The sequence below is a fragment of the Oryx dammah genome, unplaced genomic scaffold, assembly GCF_014754425.2.
Source record: "Oryx dammah isolate SB20612 unplaced genomic scaffold, SCBI_Odam_1.1 HiC_scaffold_20, whole genome shotgun sequence".
Taxonomy (NCBI): domain Eukaryota; kingdom Metazoa; phylum Chordata; class Mammalia; order Artiodactyla; family Bovidae; genus Oryx; species Oryx dammah.
In genome coordinates, this window is record NW_024070204.1 from 70,527,685 (window position 1) to 70,546,828 (window position 19,144).

General features: G+C 47.3%; 1 protein-coding gene across 1 annotated transcript in view; it reads left to right on the forward strand.

Annotated features, from left to right (window-relative positions):
* SLIT3 (slit guidance ligand 3) overlaps nt 1-19,144 on the forward strand; it is a 729,977-nt gene that overhangs the window by 547,746 nt on the left and 163,087 nt on the right. Inside the window, exons 7-8 of the mRNA XM_040262791.1 lie at nt 7,772-7,843; nt 15,988-16,151. Coding sequence (XP_040118725.1) covers nt 7,772-7,843; nt 15,988-16,151 — 236 coding nt within the window. The remainder of the gene's footprint in view (nt 1-7,771; nt 7,844-15,987; nt 16,152-19,144) is intronic.

The following is a 19,144-nucleotide window of genomic DNA, read 5'->3' on the forward strand; positions in this document are numbered from 1 at the left end:
TCAGAATCTTTGGTCTTCATCATGGTGTGCAGGACCTTTAGGTGCACCTGCAGCCTCTTAGTTGCACATGTGGTATCTCGTTCCCCAACCAGGGATTGAACTCTTGCCCGCTGCATTGGGAGCAAGGGAGTCTTAGCCACTGAACCACTTAGACTCCCTGCTTTTGAATCCCAGCCCTACCATTTGCCACTGGGACTTTCCTACCGCTGTTTTATAGTTTTTGTTTTTAAGACCTGAAAGGCATTGACCTCACCCCCTCTTCCCACCAAGCAGTTATGTGACATCCTACTTATCACAGCTAGTCCTTGGCAAAGGCAGGACCAAAACTGCCCAGTGCTCAAGCAGCCAGAGGGCAACAAACATGGTTTATAAAAAGCCAACTAGTAAATATTTTAGGCTTTTAGGCCATATGGTCTCTGTCGAAACTAAGCTGCTATAATGTGGAAGCAGCCATAGATGTGAATAAACAAATGGGTAGAACTGTATTTACAAACGCAGGTTGCACTAGATGGGCCTGTAGGTAGTGATTCACCAGCCCCTGGAACAGACCAGTGTGTGTACCGCCGCTTCATACATACGTCGCGACTCGGGGCCCTGGGCTGCTGCAGTGTCCCGGTATCTAGCTGAGGGACCCAGGGACGTGCTGACTTCGTGAGCATGTGTTGCGTTAGTTGCTCTGTCATACCTGCGCTCTGCAACGCTATGGACTGTAGCCCACCAGGCTCCTCTGTCCATGGAATTCTCTAGACAAGAATACTGGAGTGGATTGCTGATGCCCTGCTCCAGGGAATCTTCCCCACCCGGGGATCAAACCTGAGTCTCTTACGTCTCCTGCATGGTCAGGTGGGTTCTTTACCACTAGCCAACCTGTACTATAGGGCTTCCCTGGAGGCTCAGTGGTAAAGAATCCACCTGCCAGTGCAGGAGACCCAAGTTCGATCCCTGGGTCAGAAATTCTCCTGGAGAAGAGAATGGTGTCCACTTGAGTATTCTTGCTTGGCAAATCCCAAGGACAGAGGAGCCTGGCAGGGTACAACCCATGGGGTAGCATAGGGTCAGGCACAACTTAGTGGCTAACCAACAATAAAAGAAGCAGTAGTAAGTGTGCAAATCTCCTAGTGACCTGGGGAAAAAGTTTTGTCTTTTTTAATCTTTATTGAATTTGTTTCCATATTGCTAGTATTTTATGTTTTGATTTTTTGGCCATGAGGCATGTGGGATGTTAACTCCCTGAGCAGGGCTCGGACACACTCCCTGCCTTGGAAGGCGAAGTCTTAACTACTGGTTTGCCAGGGAAGTCCCCAGAAAAAATGTTTAATGCTCCCTTTCTAGTTCCCACAAGCAAGAGAGATCCATTGGCAGAAGGAGCATTGTCCAAACAGGTGACTTTCGTGTGGCCTAGGTGCTCCAACTGTGACAGAACAGAAGAGAGGCTGGAGAGAACACAGCTAAATCTCAATAGAAATACTGTGTGTATAGGGCTTGGTAAGTAAGAGCTTCATAAGAGAGGAATGGGAGTTGGATGGACCAACTGTCTTTTAAATCCAGTGGAGGGAAATTGCCTTATTTCTGGTTCATACTATAAGGCCCACTCAGTAGTTTGCCAGGATGCAAAAAGGGGAGACCGGGACAGTCCTGAAGTTTCATAGAATTGATGTGACCCTGCACTTGAGCTTGAAACCTGACACAAAATGAATTGACAGCATTTACCTGGAGATGGGAATGTCTACCCACCTCTGTATTCTTGCCTAGAGAATCCCGTGGACAGAGGAGCCTGGCAGGCTATAGTCCATGGGGTCACAAGAGTCAGACATGACTGAGCAACTAACACACACCGGAGAAAAATTTCCAACTGGGGCAACTTAGGGTAAAGCATATTTTCTCAATAAAAACAGAGCAGTGAGGTTACAGCTACATTCTAGAACTAGCAATACTCTTCCAGGAGATGGAAGTAAATAAGATGAGGCTGATGAGGTCACCGTAGGTTAAGTTTGGGCAATCATATAATGGGGGTGCAGATCAGGTCAAACAATTTGTTTTTTCTGTGGTTAATTTTTAAGAAGGTTTCTGGAATAGGAGGCGATAGTAGACTCATGCAGTGAATTCTAGCTTTGGGTCCCTAAGGGGAGGTGGCAGAGACTATCTTTTCTGGAGAAGCAAACTAGCCCTGAAAACAGAAGGTAGTGGGAAAGTTGGGAGAAATTGTAATGTAAAGAAGAAACAGTCAGTCCTGAGTCCTCTTGGAGCTTGTTGCTGTGCTGGGCAAGCCTCTTATCTCTTATAGCCTCAAACTTCTCTGTGGTAAGATGGGAATGATCATCTGAACTGCAGAGTGCTTCAAGTACCAAATAAGATGAATGTGAAAATACATAGTAAATCGTAAAAGACCAAACAAACACAGGTTACCAAAAACGTGAAAGTCGCTCAGCTGTGCCTGACTCTTTGCCACCCCATGGACTGGTCCATGGAATTCTCCAGGCCAGAATACTGGAGTGGGTAGACTTTCCCTTCTCCAGGGGGTCTTCCCAACCCAGGGACTGAACCCAGGTCTCCCACATTGCAATTCTTTACCAATTGAGCCACAAGGGAAGCCCAAGAATACTGGAATGGGTAGCCTATCCCTTCTCCAACAGATCTTCCCGACCCAGGAATCAAACCGGGGTCTCCTGCACTGTAGGTGGATTCTTTACCAACTGAGTTATCAGGGAATCCCAGGCTACAAAAATAATAGCTAATAGTTACCGATTATTGCCTACGAGCCAGTGTGCTAACAAGTATGCTTTCCATGCCCAGTTTCAAGGTCATGATAGCTAGCTGGATAATGTCCCCTCAAAAGTGTCCTGTGTTCTCATCCCAGGAACTTATGTGCCAAAAGGAACTTGGAAAATATGGCCAAGAATCCTGAGATGGATTATCCTGTCAGGCTCTAAATGTCATCAGACAGGTCCTCTTAAGAGGGAGGCAGGACATTGCAGTGAATAGTAGGAGGTGTGACAACAGAAGCAAGAGGGTGGAGTGATACAAGGAGAGAGCCATGAGCCAAGGAATAAGAATCCGCCTGCAATGCAGGAGATCCTGGTTTGATTCTTGGGTTGGGAAGATCCCCTGGAGAAGGGATAGGCTACCCACTCCAGTATCCTTGGGTTTCCCTTGTGGCTTAGCTGGAAAAGAATCCACCTGCAATGAGGGAGACCTGGGTTCGATACCTGGGTTAGGAAGATCCCCTGGAGAAGGGAAAGGATACTGACGCCAGTATTCTGGCCTGGAGAATTCCATGGACTGTATAGTCCTTGGGGTCGCAAAGAGCCAGACATGACTGAGCGACTTTCACTTTCACAGGCTGCAGAAGACAAGGAAATGAATTCTCCTCAAAGCTCTCCAGAAGAAACACACTCCCGTGAACCCATTTCAGACTTCTGATCTCTAGACTGTATGAAATAAGTCTGTGTTGCTTTAAACCATAGAAAGTGTGGTCATCTGTTACAGCAGCAATAGACAATGAAGACGGGCATCATTTCTAGAGTCAAGTTCTGATACACCACTTGCTTCATCCTTGACATGGAGATGATAGCAAGTGCCTGCCTCATCGGGTGGTTGTAGGAATTAAGTGAGATGGTACAAGTAGAACCCACAACCCAATACCTGCCTGGCCTACAATAAGCTCTCAGTTAATGTTGGCAATTATTACAACCATCTCCTTGAACCACCAACAAAGCTCTGTGAGATCAATGCTGCTAGTTTCCACTTGTTAAACAGGAGGAAACCTAGTAAGATTAAGAAAATTTATTCATGGTTGCACAGCTTGTAAGTCAGAATCTTAACAAAGGCTTTGCCTTTGAGGCCGTGCTCACCCACTCCTGGGCTCCCCAGGTGGCACAGTGGTAAAGAATCCATCTGCCAATGCAGGTGGCATGAGTTTGATCCCTGGGTCAGGAAGATCCCCTGGAGGAGGAAACGGTAACCCATTCCAGTATTCTTGTCTGAAAAATCCCAAGAACAGAGGAGCCTGGTGGGCTACAGTCCATGGAGTCACAAAGAGTTGGACACAACCGAGCGACTGAGCATGCACACCCCCACGCTGCTCCTCTGCATCAGGGTTGTGATAACGCCACCTTCGTCAAATGCCAGCTCCTGGACCTAAGCACAAGAACCAGATAGTGCTGCCTGCATGGGCAAAAGCCACCAAGATTGGAAATCAAATAAATCTGGACTTATTAGGGAAAAAGAAACTGTAGCTTCCATGGAGAACAGCGTCCAAGAGGTTACCAACCCTCTGAGGTCCCTGGGCCAGCAAATCATGGAAGTCTGAATACTGTGTTTAGTCATTTTGGTTCTGGAATAATTGCTATTATCATAAATGTTTTATTGCCCTCATTATGGCTCACATTTAAATATCAGTGTAGTAATACATTAATAAGTCATCACTGCCGGACGCCTGCCGGATGCAGTTACAATCCAAGTCCTGTGTATAACTGCACTGTATATTCAGCTAAATTAGGGCTGGCTGTGAACTCAGTCTGATGTCGAGTGGCTGGGCATATTTGGAAGGCAGCCTCTTCTCTGCAAAGGCTTCTTGAGCTCTTTCCTTTTGTGAGATAAGGGGGACACAGATTTTTGTCTGATTAGTGAGTCAAAGATTCTAATTAGGTCTCCCCCAGGTGTGGAGCCTAGAACTCTGGGATGGATAGAAGAGAGATGAAGGCATTGCTTCCACCCCAGAGGCGTTCCTAATCTGCTGGAGAGGGGGTGGGGTAGGGAGCATGACCCTCATTCCTGGGAAGCTCCCTGTCAAGGCAGGATGGCATGGTCTGATGGGAGTGACAAGTTCTTGCGCCCTATCTGATGACATATTCTGAACACCTCCTGGGTGGATGAAGATAGGATGGATTCACAGTCCCCTGACACACACACACACACATCTATAGGAACGATAAGCCACAGGCAACAGAATAGGTTCAAGATCATAAAATGCCAAGTGTCAGAATTGATGCATTAATGAATTCCCTGAGTGGGCAGAATCTGGCAATGTAAACTTGGTTGATTCCACTTTATCATAATACCATATGCCTAAAAGAATGCCAGAGGAATGCCAGTAGGTACAGAAGAAATATGGGGGGAGGGAGGAAAAAGTATTAGATTCTATACCTTTGTGTAAATAGATTTCTTCCTGGTCTTATTGGCCAAAGGCCTTGAGAAATAGCCTGGGTTGAAGGGGATGTGGTCCCTGGAATCCTGCTGTGGACTAGGGTCACCAGAGGAGAAGGTGTCTGTGCAGACCCCTTGGGTGGGGTGGGTACAGGGGCCTCTGTGTGCAGGATAAAGCTCTGTTTATATTCCCCTGGGGTCTGGGGTTGGGTGAGGGGAACAGGAATGACCAGGACAGGGCTAGGTTCTCTCCACCAAAGTCAGTTAAATGATAGCCTCCACCTACCAAGAACATACTGTCTGCTAAGCCCTGTGAGGTAGGTACCATTGCCCCATTCTACCATGAAGAATCTATGGCTAAGTGATGGTGATAATCTGCCCAAGACCACACAGCTAGGGTATATGTGACTCAATTTGAACCATGTATGGACAAGAGCTTGGCCTGTGGAAACACACAGGATGGAAAATGTTAGAGAGAGTCTAAGAGTAAGATAACGTATTCATCAAGAGCCAAGGGCAAAAGAAGTCCATTTAACCAGGGAAGGCTCCTTCCTGGGCCGGGGGGGTTCCATGAGAGCGTAAGAGGAATGGGGCCGATGAGAGGGGGTATCTGATGTGACCTTGGAGGCGCCCAGGAGCAAGCGTCTGCCACCAAGGAGTGTACCGTGGGCTGGATCCAACTCCTGCTCTTTGGGATCCAGAGTGAGGTAGGTGTGGGTCAGAGAGCTGAGACCTAGGTCCAGTCTTGCCACAGGTGGTTGCTTCTGTCTGCATAGCCACTGAACTCACCGACCCAGAAAGGCCCTCCTGCTCCATCACCTTTCCACCTCCAGCCAAGTGACGGCTTCCTTGGCTGCCTTGCTTCCCTGTGAGCAGGTGGTGGTTTAGTTGTTAAGTTGTGTCTGACTTTTTGCAACCCCATGGACTATAGCTCAACAGACTCCTCTGTTCATGAGATTTCCAGGCAAGAATACTGGGATGGGTTGCCATTTCCTTTGCCATGCTTCCCTAGGCTCCCGTAGTAAGTCCTTCTAGAAGGGTAGGCCTTGGACTATAGTTACCTATAGCCTGATTTCATTCTATTTCATTTTGTTCCATTGATGGAGCTCACATCCCTCTCTTCCATTTTCCCCCACGCACCAAAATACCAGAGGAGTTCCCATCCATGGTCATGGGGTGTTGCAAGAGAGAGGCTTAATCCCTGTCCCCACAGAGCTCACAGACTCACTTAGGATGTGCTTGAAGAGTCAGAAGATGCCTGGAAACTACTCATAAAATAACCTCCCCACATAGCATCCTGTGAGGCAGTGTGTGTAATGGGCAGAGCAAGGAGTTTGGAGCAAGATAGCGCAGGGCTCACTCGTGCACTATTGGTGGGAATGTAAATTGATACAGCCACTATGGAAAGCAGTTTGGAGATGCCTTTAAAAACTGGGACTAAAACTACCATTAACCCAACAAGCCCACTCTGGGCATATACCCTGAGAAAACCATAATCGAAAAAAAACACATGTACTCACAATGGTTCATTGCAGCACCATTTACAATAGCTAGGGTGTGGAAGTAACCTAGATGGCCATTGACAGATGAATGGATAAAGAAGCTGTGGTACATATATACAGTGGGATATTACTCAGCCATAAAAAGAAACACATTTAAGTTAGTTTTAATGAGGTGGATGAACCTACAGCCTATTATACAGAGTGAAATAAGTCAGAAAGAAAAATAAATATCATGTACTAACACGTATGTTTGGAATCTAGAAAGATGGTATTGATGAGCCTATTTGCAGAGCAGCAGTGGAGACACAGACATAGAGAAGAGACTTTTGGACATCGTGGGGCAAGGAGAAGGTGGAGTGAATTTAGAGATTAGCGTGGAAACATCTACATTACCATATGTGAAACAGACAGCCAGTGGGAATTTGCTGTGTGAGGCAGAGAGCTCAAACCCAGTGCTCCGTGTCAACCTAGTGGGGTGGGATGGAGTAGGAGGTGGGAGGAAGACTCAAGAGGGAGGAGACTATGTCCACCTGTGGCTGATTCACGTTGATGTATGGTAGAAGCCAACACAACATTGTAAAGCAATTATCCTCCAATTAAAAATAAATTAAAAAAAAAACCATGCTGGGTTCCGATCCACTGTCTACAGCTTAACAGCTGTGTATCCTTGGAAGCATAATTTTACTTCTCTGAAGCTCAGCACCCCCATCTATAATACAAGGATAAAGGCTACCCTGTAGGGTTATGTGTAACTGAGTAACGTGTTGGGTATCTGTTCCCTTCTCTCTGAAATGAGGACAATATTTAAGTGGGGTTGTATTATAGTGTGGGAATTAGTGACATTGTAATGAAACCCTCACAATAGGATTTCACAAGGGCAGCCTTTTTGCTCCAGATAGTAAGTACCAAGAGGGCAGCAGAAGGGAGGAGGGATCCAGCTGTAGAAAGGAATCAGAGATTCTCTTCTCATTTGGAGCCCCCTCCGCTGGTCGCCAGCTGCTCGATACATGGCTGCTGAGGGATGGTCCCTCTTGCAGTCGTATCCATCCTTCCCCACCATCCGTAAGCATCCTGGCGCCTCCCAGGTGCTCCTTTGTTGACGTGTCTCTCCTCTCTGTCTGCAGCACCCTCAACAACAACAACATCAGCCGCATCCTGGTCACCAGCTTCAACCACATGCCGAAGATTCGCACCTTGTGAGTAAAGGGCCCCGCTTCCTCCCCGACCTGCTCCCGCCCTTAGGAGGCCCGAGGGGCAGCACTCTCAGCTGCTTGTAAAACTTCGCCCTTGCTTCCTGCATCCGAATGCCTCCTCCCTCTGCTATTGACTAAGTGGTGTGTTAGTGTTGGGGGAGGGTCACGGATCATGCATGGTTCTCCACCTTCTTGCTCTGGGCCGGCTCATTTCTCTTCACCCTGGGAATCTTCCTCGCCTGGGGAAACCTTTGTGTTTTCTCACTGGTTGGAAAAGTTTGTTAGTGTTACGTTGTCATTAGAATAGGGGTGTGATGGTTCGTCATTTGTTTAGCTCACGTCCTGTCCTGTTGGCAATTCTATTGTATTATCAAGGGTTACGACTGTTTTCCCCTCTGGGACTGGTGGGGGCTTCCCAGATGGCTCAGTGGCAAAAAAAAAAAACCTGCCTACTAATGCAGGAGACACAGGAGGCGTGGATTCCATTCCTGAGTCCGGAAGATCCCCTGGAGGAGGAAATGGCAAGCCGCTCCAGTGTTCTTGCCTGGAGAATCCCACGGACAGAGAGCTACAGTTATGGGATCGCAGAGAGTTGGACACGACTTAGCAATTGAGCACACACATGCAAGCTGATCAGTGGAGGAGAGGGAGTCTTATCTCCTCCTTCACCCCATCCTCCTAGTCCCCACCCACCATGCTTTCCTGCTCCCTGGATGATATTCTGGTATCAGAATGCAGTTACTCAGTTCTTTATCTGTAATGAGTTGGCTGGGCTCAAGCTCTCCAAAGTATGTGCTCAAGAAGAAAATCTCCGCTTAACAGCCCATACCAAGAACATGTCTACTGCCTTTATTACCTGGGAAGGTCCCCTCACTGAGCCAGAAACTCTTTTGTAAGTTTCTCTGCAAATGAACTCTGCCGATTTGTCCAGAAGATTGGTACTTGATGCCTTTCTTGTGTTGATGGAGCCTCAGCAGAATTTACATCACAGTAGTAGGGGAGAGTCAGCCCCAAGAGTAAAGTGTCTGGCACGTAGTGAACAACAGGAATTTATAGTTAAATTATTATTATTATGATCATCATCATAATATTTATCTAGAAATCTGGATTAAAAATACCAAGCATCCAGCTTATCTATGGCCCCTGAGCAGCACTGGATCCAGAGAGATACGAAAATCCATAAAGCAGTGGTATTCAAAGTGGCGGTCCCTAGCCCAGTAATGTCAGCATCACCTAGAACTTGTTGAAAAGCAAGATCTCAGGTCCCACCTCAGACCCATGAAGTCAGGATCTCTGGGCAGAGCACAGTGTCTGTTTTCAACAAACTCTCCAGGAGATCTTGATACTGATAAGGTTGGAGAACCCCCACATTAGTGAGAAAGCGACCTTGTCTCAGGTAAGAATGAAGCAAAGATCAGTGAAGCAATTGATGAAGAGATGATACAAGAACACCCTCAGAAGGACACAGAGTTGCGAGTCAGGCAGTGCACACGTGCGTGCTGAGTCACTTCAGTCACATCTGACTCTTTGCGACCCCATGGGCTGTAGCCTGCCAGGCTCCTCTGTCCATGGCATTCTTCAGGCAAGAATACTGGAGTGGGTTGCCATGCCCTCCTCCAGGGGATCTTCCCGACCTAGGGATCAAATCAGGGTCTCTTGAATCTCCTACATTCTTGAAACTAGTGCTACGTGGGAACCCCGGGAGTCAGGCAGACCTGAGGTCAATGCGAGCTCTGACACTGTCTCTGGGCAAGTTGCTTTGTCTCTGTGTTCCTCACAGACAGTGAATTGATAAGTGCTTACTTCAAAGTTGATGTGAGAATGAAATGTACTAACAGGTAAAGTTGCCTGGTCATGGTGTCCAGACAACAAATATTAGCTAGTATTCAGTTCAGTTGCTCAGCCGTGTCTGACTCTTTGCGACCCCATGAAAGGCAGCACACCAGGCCTCCCTGTCCATCACCAACTCCTGGAGTTTACCCAAACTCATGTCCATCAAGTCAGTGATGTCATCCAACCATCTCATCCTCTGTTGTCTCTGTCTCCTCCTGCCCTCAATCTTTCCCAGCATCAGGGTCTTTTCCAATGAGTCAGCTCTTTGCATCAGGTGGCCAAAATATTGGAGTCTCAGCTTCAACATAAGTCCTTCCAATGAACACTCAGGACTGATCTTCTTTAGGATGGACTAGTTGGATCTCCTTGTAGTCCAAGGGACTCTCAAGAGTCTTCTCCAACACCACAGTTGTTCAAAAGCATCAGTTCTTCAGCACTCAGCTTTCTTTATAGTCCAACTCTCACATCCATACATGACTACTGGAAAAACCATAGCCTTGACTAGACGGACTTTTGTTGACAAAGTAACGTCTCTGCTTTTTAATATGCTGTCTAGGCTGCTCATAACTTTCCTTCCAAGGAGTAAGTGGCTTTTAATTTCATGGCTGCAGTCACTATCTGCAGTGATTTTGGAGCCCCAAAAATAAAGTCAGCCACTGTTTCCACTGTTTCCCCATCTATTTTCCATAAAGTGATGGGACCAGATGCCATGATCTTAGTTTTCTGAATGTTGAAGTCTAAGCCAACTTTTTCACTCTCCTCTTTCACTTTCTTCAAGAGGCTCTTTAGTTCTTCTTAACTTTCTGCCATAAGGGTGGTGTCATCTGCATATCTGCGGTTATTGATATTTCTGCTGGCAATCTTGATTCCAGCTGTGCTTCCTCCAGCCCAGCGTTTCGCATGATGTACTCTGCATAGAAGTTCAATAAGCAGGGTGACAATGTACAGCCTTGACGTACTCCTTTTCCTATTTGGAAGCAGTCTGTTGTTCCATGTCCAGTTCTAACTGTTGCTTCCTGAAACTGTATACAGGTTTCTCAAGAGCCAGGTCAGGTGGTCTGGTATTCCCATCTCTTGAAGAATTTTCCACAGTTTATTGTGATCCACACTGTCAAAGGTTTGGCATAGTCAATAAAGCAGAAATAGATGTGTTTCTGCTCTCTTGCTTTTTTCGATGATCCAGCAGATGTTGGCAATCTGATCTCTGGTTCCTCTGCCTTATCTAAAACCAGCTTGAACATCTGGAAGTTCACGGTTCATGTATTGCTGAAGCCTGGCTTGGAGAGTTTTGAGCATTACTTTACTAGCATGTGAAATGAGTGCAATTGTGTGGTAGTTTGACCATTCTTTGGCATTGCCTTTCTTTGGGATTGGAATGAACACTGACCTTGTAGTATTGGGTTAGCCAAAAAGTTCATTCAAGTTTTTCTATACCATCTTATGAAAACTCCACATGAATATTTTGGCCACCCAATATGAAGAGGACTCCGAGCTCAGGTTCCATCATGGTGCCCCGCTTCTTCCTTTGATCCCTCTTGGGATGGCAGAATTCACTCAAGAAAATCCATCCTGTTCCTCCCCTTTTAAAAGGGAATGATGCCGGAGAAACTATGGGGTCTTCAAAGACCTCTTCGGAGTCCACAGCAAACCACGAGTGGGCCACAGATGGAGCGTGGCCCGGGGCTTCTGGCCGGGAAGCGGAAGTGAGCCTTGGAGTGCATCTCCCCAGACAGTGGGTTGAGTAGAAGAAATATGGCTTTCACCTGCAGAAACCAGCAGCCCAGCTCCTGTGGGCTGTTCCTCTGAGATGTCCGCGCCCTCTCCTGTTACTTTCGGTGGGAAAGTATCAGTCGGAACCCGGAGGGGCCCTGGGAGGCAGGGAAGATGGCCAGGTCTGGATCTTGGGCTCTCTGTGTGGGTGTTGTAGGCGCTAGGGAGGAGGGCGGGAGAGTTTCTTCTGCTTTTTTCTGTTGTCATACTTTCCTGTGGTCCTGAACACTCATCTGATGAGCTCAGATCAATCAATCAATCTTGTCTGTTCTCTTTGCTCCCTGCCTGGTGCCATTTTCTCTTTAGTTTAATTTCAGAGATGGCTCTGTAGAGAACTCCCCAGAGACATGAGCTGACTAATCCCCCTTCACTGTAATTAAAGTGTGGTGGGGATCGGGGCGGGGGGGGGTGTGCTGGTGGTGAAGAAGGAGGGAAGAGGGGAGAGGAAGGAAGTCATAAATGGGATTTATAAAGGAAAGCTTTTATATTGAATTCAGAAAGCCACATTTTATAGAAAATGAACACTGACCCTCTCTAAAAGGATTTGCTGGAAATTTAATTTAGCGTCTGTGACTAAAAGGCACCTTCTACAAATTGGCATTTGTATTCATTCACCTTATCTCCTGTAAAGGTGGTTTTGCCAACATGCAATATGGTGTTTCCATCAGGAAAAGACCGCAGAGCAACTGGCAGGAAACATCTAGCTGCCTTGATGCTCTGGTGGTTAAGAGGTGATAACCTTGTACAGGCAGGACCTTGGGTTGCGAAGAGCCTGAAGTCTGGAGCTAGTCTCTGTACAGTAAGAATAATAATAGCAAATATGTCTTCAGGAGTTTATGGTATCCCAAACTGAGTGCTAAGCACTTTTGTTTTTTAATCTTTTGGCCACACTGCATGGCATGCAGGATCTTAGTTGCCTGATCAGGGATCAAACCCATGATCCCTGCATTAACAGCCTGGAGTCTTAACCACTGGACCACCAGGGAAGGCCCTAAGCACTTTTCATGGATCATTTTGACCCTCACAACAGCTCTAGGAAGAAGGCACCATTAATATTCCCATTTTATAGATAACAACACTGAGCACGCATGCTTGCATGCTCAGTCACTTTAGTTATTTCTGACTCTCTGCAACCCTATGGACTGTAGCCCACCAGGCTCCTCTGTCCATGGGATTCTCCAGGCAGAAATACTGGAGTGGGTTGCCACGCCTTCCTCCAGGAGATCTTCCCAACCGAGTGATCAAACCCGTATTTCTTACGTCTCTTGTGTTGGCAGGCGGATTCTTTACCACTAGCATCATGTGGGAAGCCTAGTAACACTGAGAACCAGGGTTAAATCACTGCCCACAGTCAAAGTCAAAAAAGCACAGAGCCCATGTCAGATTCCGACACTTTGACCTCAGAAGCTGAGCTCTTCTCAGAACCTGACAGACTAGAGCTAAGCTCTAGGAACAAAAGCAGAAGGGCATCAGGTGAGCTGAGAAAGGGGAGACCTGTGCTTCCATGTGGCCAAAGGGCCACAGGAGGCAACTCTCCCCTATGTCATCACCATCACAAAAGTTACTGAAAGTCATCAAAATCATTTCTTTTCTCACTCAAGAAAATTAGGAATACTTCTGGCCGTGTCTGGGCTCAAGTTTCAAAATCATCGTGATTATTTTTTTCTTTTAATATTAGTGTTTGGGATGGTATTGCTCAATTTGATCTCCCAAACGTGACATAAAAGGCAACTTGAAAGATTCAGCTCAGCTCAGTTCTCCAGGCAGGTAAAATTCCAAGAGGGGAGGCCTGAGCCAGTCCATGGCCCTGGGCTTTTGACAAGGGCCTTCATATGGCTTCAAAGACAGTCTGGGTCTCCTCTTTTCCATGCTCCTACTTGGGAGAGGAGAAATTCCTACAGAAACAGACAAAAGGGTAAGGGCCATTTATAGCTGGCTTAAGAAGACGAGTAGCTTAGGACTGGCCAGTGGGGATTCAGGAAGAAACAGCCTAATATAATCTTCCAAAAGGAAAACCTCTGACATTTTGATTATCCCAGAAGTTTATCAGCTCAATAAGGATCTGACTTACCGAAATCTCATTTGTGTTGTTTCATTGATCTCTTCCTTCTCATTGGAACTGATGGGAATTTGTTTGCATTGATCCACCTTCTTTCCTTACCTTCCATACCTCAGCGCCAAAGAGGGCAACTGCCTTTCCCACTAAAAGCCAAACTTGTTAAAAGGCACACACACAAAACCCTCTGGTGCCTCCGCCTGTGTGTGTCACTGTAGCCTACCTCTGCTCCACCTTGTCACCAAGAGCTGACCTACCGTCGCCATTTTCCTAGGCAGCCTTTAGAGCTGGTGGTGTATTCCTGGCCATTCCTCTCTCTCTCAACAGCTCACTGATGGGTCAGGAGACAGATCATTTTCCTTCATGCTGCAATTTCCCAGCAGGTCCCAATGCAGAAAAGGGATTCCCTTTTCCCCTTCATGCTCTTTAGGAAAGAATAACCAACTCCAGGTCTTCCACCAGGCTCCACTCTGTCCTTGGCACAAAGTGGAGTCATCTTTGTCTAATACACACATGTCTTGCTTTCCTTCTTAGCGCTGAGGTCCTTCCCCCCAGCTTAGGGTTTTTCCTCCCCTCCCCCTTCCCTCCTGTTGTCCCTCTCTCCTGGAGTGCCAGCCTGAGAAGAACCCAGGCTCACTTCCACAGCATCAGGACCTGAATTTTGATGCTCTGGGCCCATTATAGGCACAGTCTCTTGGTCCTCGCAACTGACTTTGACCTTAAAGTATTGGCTCTGAAGTACGAAAAGAAAATTATAACATCAGAATTCATCACTTTTAAACAAAATCATAAAAAAAATTTTTCAGCAGAAAAAAAAATTATATTCTGGGTGGGATATGGGTTTGTTTAGTCAGTTGGATACAGTGGGATCTGGGGCCCCCACCCCGAGGCTGCCGAGTTCCCCGGTGGCCCTGGCTTGCCTGAGGTTTGCACCCATGCAGTGGCAGGGAGTCTCTGCCTGCAGGCAGCACAGACGAGCTGCACTCAGCCGATGTTTAGCAGTGTTGACCTTGCACTAAGTGGAGTGTGGTCAAGAGCCCTTCAGCTCTCTCCACATCAGGCACGGATGTAGCCTGAGCCAACTGCTTTGGGCTGCCACGCAGTATTAACTGGCATGACACAGAGTACTCGAAAGTCCCAAGATATGGCTGGCTGATTAGCATGTGCGGGATGGGGCATTGAAATGGACATCAGAAAGCCAAGTATATGATGAACTGTCGTGACTAGAACTAACCCATGGGCTACTTGTAATGACTGAGGTTGGTAGGGAGTGTGGACACTGGAAACCCCTGATACAGAACCTGGGGAAGAACCTTTAGAAGCCCTGGCTATCCTTAGGTTGCCCTCCAGTCAGTGGAAATGAAATTTCACTTAAGCAGTTGGGCTTCCCCTCAGATGTGGAATCTGCAGATCCCTCTCAGGAATCTTAGTCCAGAATGAGAAATCGACCTCGAATTATAGCTACTAGAGGGAGAAAGCCCAAGAGTCCTGAAAACAAATGGAAAGCCTTTTCAGAATCCCTGAAGCAGTTAGAAGAACAAATACACCAGGTAGAATTGAACTTGGGAAGGCGATAAAAGGCACTCCGGAGAGATTGCTCTGGTTTGCAGGAGTCTGTATGGATAATACCTTATTTACATAGGAGGATGGAGAGAAGATGCTTTCTTCAGAAAGCCCCCTTCTCTCTATGACCTGCTAGCCCTGGCTAGTGCACACAGCGATATTTTAGGCTCACCAGTGTGACACGAAAAATGAAAGTTGCTCAGGCGTGTCCGACTCTTTGTGACCCCATGGACTATACAGTCCTTGGAATTCTCCAGGCCAGAATACTGAAATGGGTAGCCTTTCCCTTCTCCAGTGGATCTTCCCAACCCAGGAATCGAACCAGGGTCTCCTGTATTACAGGCGGATTCTTTACCAGCTGAGCTACCAGGGAAGCCCAGTGTGACATTCTGAAGGGGGTCCATTAAAGAGATTTAGCGTGGAAATGAAGGAGGGAGAGAAAAGACTGTGGCAAATCCTGGCCACAATTCACTATAGACCAGGCCATGGCGATGAGGAAGCTGTTGCAAGCCGTCTGTAACTGAAGTTAGCTAAAGTACTGACGTTTGCACCTGTGTTACCCTTTGGGAATTTGGACCTGAATCAGGATTGTCAGTGTGGTAACGCCACCCTCCCTCTCCTATATGCTGAGGCTTTCCCCGGTGGAAATGAAAAGGGTGGAATTACTATTAAGAAATGGGAATTGCTCCGAACCCTGAAGGTCAGCATTGGATGTGGCTTGCACGAGAAGATGACGGTCATTTGTGGGTTAGCAATAGGAGGGTTGAGGATCCTGTGGCAGTTTGCAGTGCAGAGGGCAGTTCTCTCCTGGGATCCCGAGGATGGTCATGCTGGGCAAAGGAGCATGGAGGCGGCACTGCGTTCTGCCAGTGGCAGCCTCTCCACTTCCTGCGGTGACAGCCTCTCCCCTCTCCCCCGCTCCCAGGCGCCTGCACTCCAACCACCTGTACTGTGACTGCCACCTGGCTTGGCTCTCGGACTGGCTGCGGCAGCGGCGGACCGTCGGCCAGTTCACTCTCTGCATGGCCCCTGTGCACCTGAGGGGCTTCAGCGTGGCAGACGTGCAGAAGAAGGAGTACGTGTGCCCAGGTGAGATGGCATGGCTCCCCTCCCCTCCTGTCCCGCCGCTCGCCCACCTGTGAGCTCCCCTCAGCCGTGAACACGTGCCCAGCCCGGAGCTTGGCGTGGAGCGCTCTAGTGTGCCTCCAGCCGTGCCAGAAAAGAAGCTCTTACTGAAGGAACTCATGGATCCCTTTCTGTTAAGCCTCAGAGTCCATCGATCCTAAGAAGCTGACATTCGTTAGGTCCTTTAACATTGGCCAAATGCATTCCTAAGCCCCGTTGCTCCTAGAAGTTGAGAGCCAGGCTAATGGAGGCTATTTCCAAATCTGCTTGCTTGGAAACCTTAGCTCTGTCCCTTAGTGCTGTGTGGCTTTGGTAAGTTGCTGCATGTCTGCCGAATGGGAATAATCATCGTCTATAACTCAGGGGACGGGTGGGAGGGTCCAGTGAAATAATGCATATGAAGCACTTAGCGTGATGCACAGCACTTGGTGAGAGCTAATGAGTGGAGCTTAATTATTAGAGTTCAGTGGGCCCGCAGAATGTGCCGAGCAAACACGGGAGTTTGATCTGTGGGTAATTAAAGTGTAATAGGACAGAAAACGGAGCTGTGCTAGGGCGCAACTGAAGGCAGCCTAGGTGCCCAGGATGCGAGGTGACTGAGTGACCTGGGAAACGCTTCTCAGAGGAGGTTACTTTTGCCCTGGGTCCTAAACATTATTTGCTCATTTGTTTATACTTTCATTGACATTCTCCAATCCCATCAAATCTTCCCTTTTCCAGTGGCAAGGATGTAGAGCTAATCTCTTGATTGCCTCAAAAACAGAGTATTCAGTTGGAGAGATCCCCAAAGGGGCATTCCTGAAATTCAGGAGCTCAGTCCTGCAATTGGGTTCAGTGGCTTCTAAAGGCTTATCTTGGAGTGCTGATGTGTAGAAAAAGGAACTTTTTTTTAAATTTTTAATTTTTTTAACACCAAAAACATTTCGTATTGGGGTATAGCCAATTAGCAATGTTGTGATAGTTTCAGGTGAATGGTGAAGGGACTCAGTCATACATATTCATATTTCCATTCTCCCCTAGTCCCCTGCTTCCATCCAGGGTGCCATGTAACACTGAGCAGAAATAAGGAAAAAGGAGCTTTTTCAGTACAGAAGCCGACTACATGTTAGGGGACTGCCTGTGTCCAGAAGTACAGACTGGTCCTCTTCAGCTCTTAGGCTGCATTTGCCATATGTAGGAATTTTCCTTGAATTTAACTTCACACTCTGCTGCTTCCCCCTGTCTTGTTACAGCTTCATCAAATTCTTTATTATCCAAAAACATTTTAACATGTCTCTGAGCAGTACCTCAACAATTTCCTATAGACACCCACTTAGAAATCACTTTCCATCAAACACATAATAAAACCGTTTATCACACAGGCACCAAACTCAAATATAGTGACTGTAATTACAGTAATTATTAGGCAAAGGGTACAATATCGGCATAAGTGCCAGTGAAAGAAATAATTATAGAGTGCAGGAGTCATCCAAGAGCTAGTGAGAAAAACTAATTAGGGAAAACGGTAAAACACATCATTATAGGTGGGTGCCAAGTTTAAAGCTACGCACCAACACGGATACACTTGGTCACAAAAGCACCTTCCCACCAGAGAAGTGCCGAGACACTGCTTACCCAGCAGCAGTCAGGACCCAAAACCCAGGGTGGGAAGGCTGATCCTCCTGGGTCCTGAGGGTGCTGCTTCTCCAAGTCTCCCTCCTCTGAAAAGGCTGGATCTCAGTTCAATCCAGTCGCTCAGTCGTGTCCAGCTCTTTGCGACCCATGGACTGCAGGACACCAAGCCTCCCTCTCCATAACCAACTCCTGGAGCTTGCTCAAACTCATGTCTATCAAGTCGGAGATGCCATCCAACCCTCTCATCCTCTGTCGTCCCCTTCTCCTCCTGCCTTCAATATTTCCCAGCATCAGGATTTTTTCCAAGGAGTCAGTTCTTCACATCAGGTGTCTAAAGTATTGGAGCTTCAGCTTCAGCATCAGTCCTTCCAATGAATATTCAGGACTGATTTCCTTTAGGATGGACTCACAGGTGGGTTAATAGTTACCTAGGTGACTGTTATCTTTATCACATCCCCTGTTTATAGCAATCTTGTTTATTGCTGTGATGGTCCCTGTAGCTTCTTGATACAAAGCCAAGTGTCTTTTAAGGACATGAAAATTTAATCCACAAACTCCTGGCATGAATATGCTATTGTACTCTACCCTCTCACTCATAGTATAAATTTAGGGGAGTGACACATTGGAGCCCCTATGCATGGGGGATTTTTTAGATGTTTTTCCCAGGTTCTGAAGAATTAAAAACAGGATGCTGTGCTGGGTTACTTTCTGAAAAGTCAATTATATACAATGGCAAGGAGAACTGGTGAGTTGAACATCATGATTGAATGAAGCATCTCATTAGTGGGCCTCAGGAGGAGCAGCCCCTCCGAAGAGCATTATATCTTTAATAATGATTCAAGGTAGTTGGTGAGACTGTAACAAAAAAGGGTGCCAGGGGAAGTGGTGTGGAGCAAGGTCAGCCTATGTACAAGCAGGAGGTCAAAAAGATGGCCTGTTCTCATGTACCTGCACCGTAACTCGAGCCCCATGAAGTGAAGCCCACCTCTGAGGGGGCAGGCCTGCCCCACGGCAGAGCCCAGCAAGGTATCTGAGGGAGGCAGTCTGGGACGACATGATGGCAGCTGTTTAAAGCTGCAAAACCACCAGGGTTCTGCCTCACCTAAGCTGCTCCTCCCATAACCCGCAAGAGATGGGCTTCAGTCAAGAAAGGAGGGGCGTGAACATTTCTTTAAAAGAAAGAAGTCATCTGCTCCGGAGAAAGAAGGCCTAGGGCAGCAATTAGGCCATCCCTTTGAGTATTCATCACCAGTGGTCCCTCCCCAGGCAGCCTAAGAGAACCCTCCCTGCGCCCCTATGCGGCATCAAAAACCTCCCCTGACACAGGACTCCAGAGACGGAAA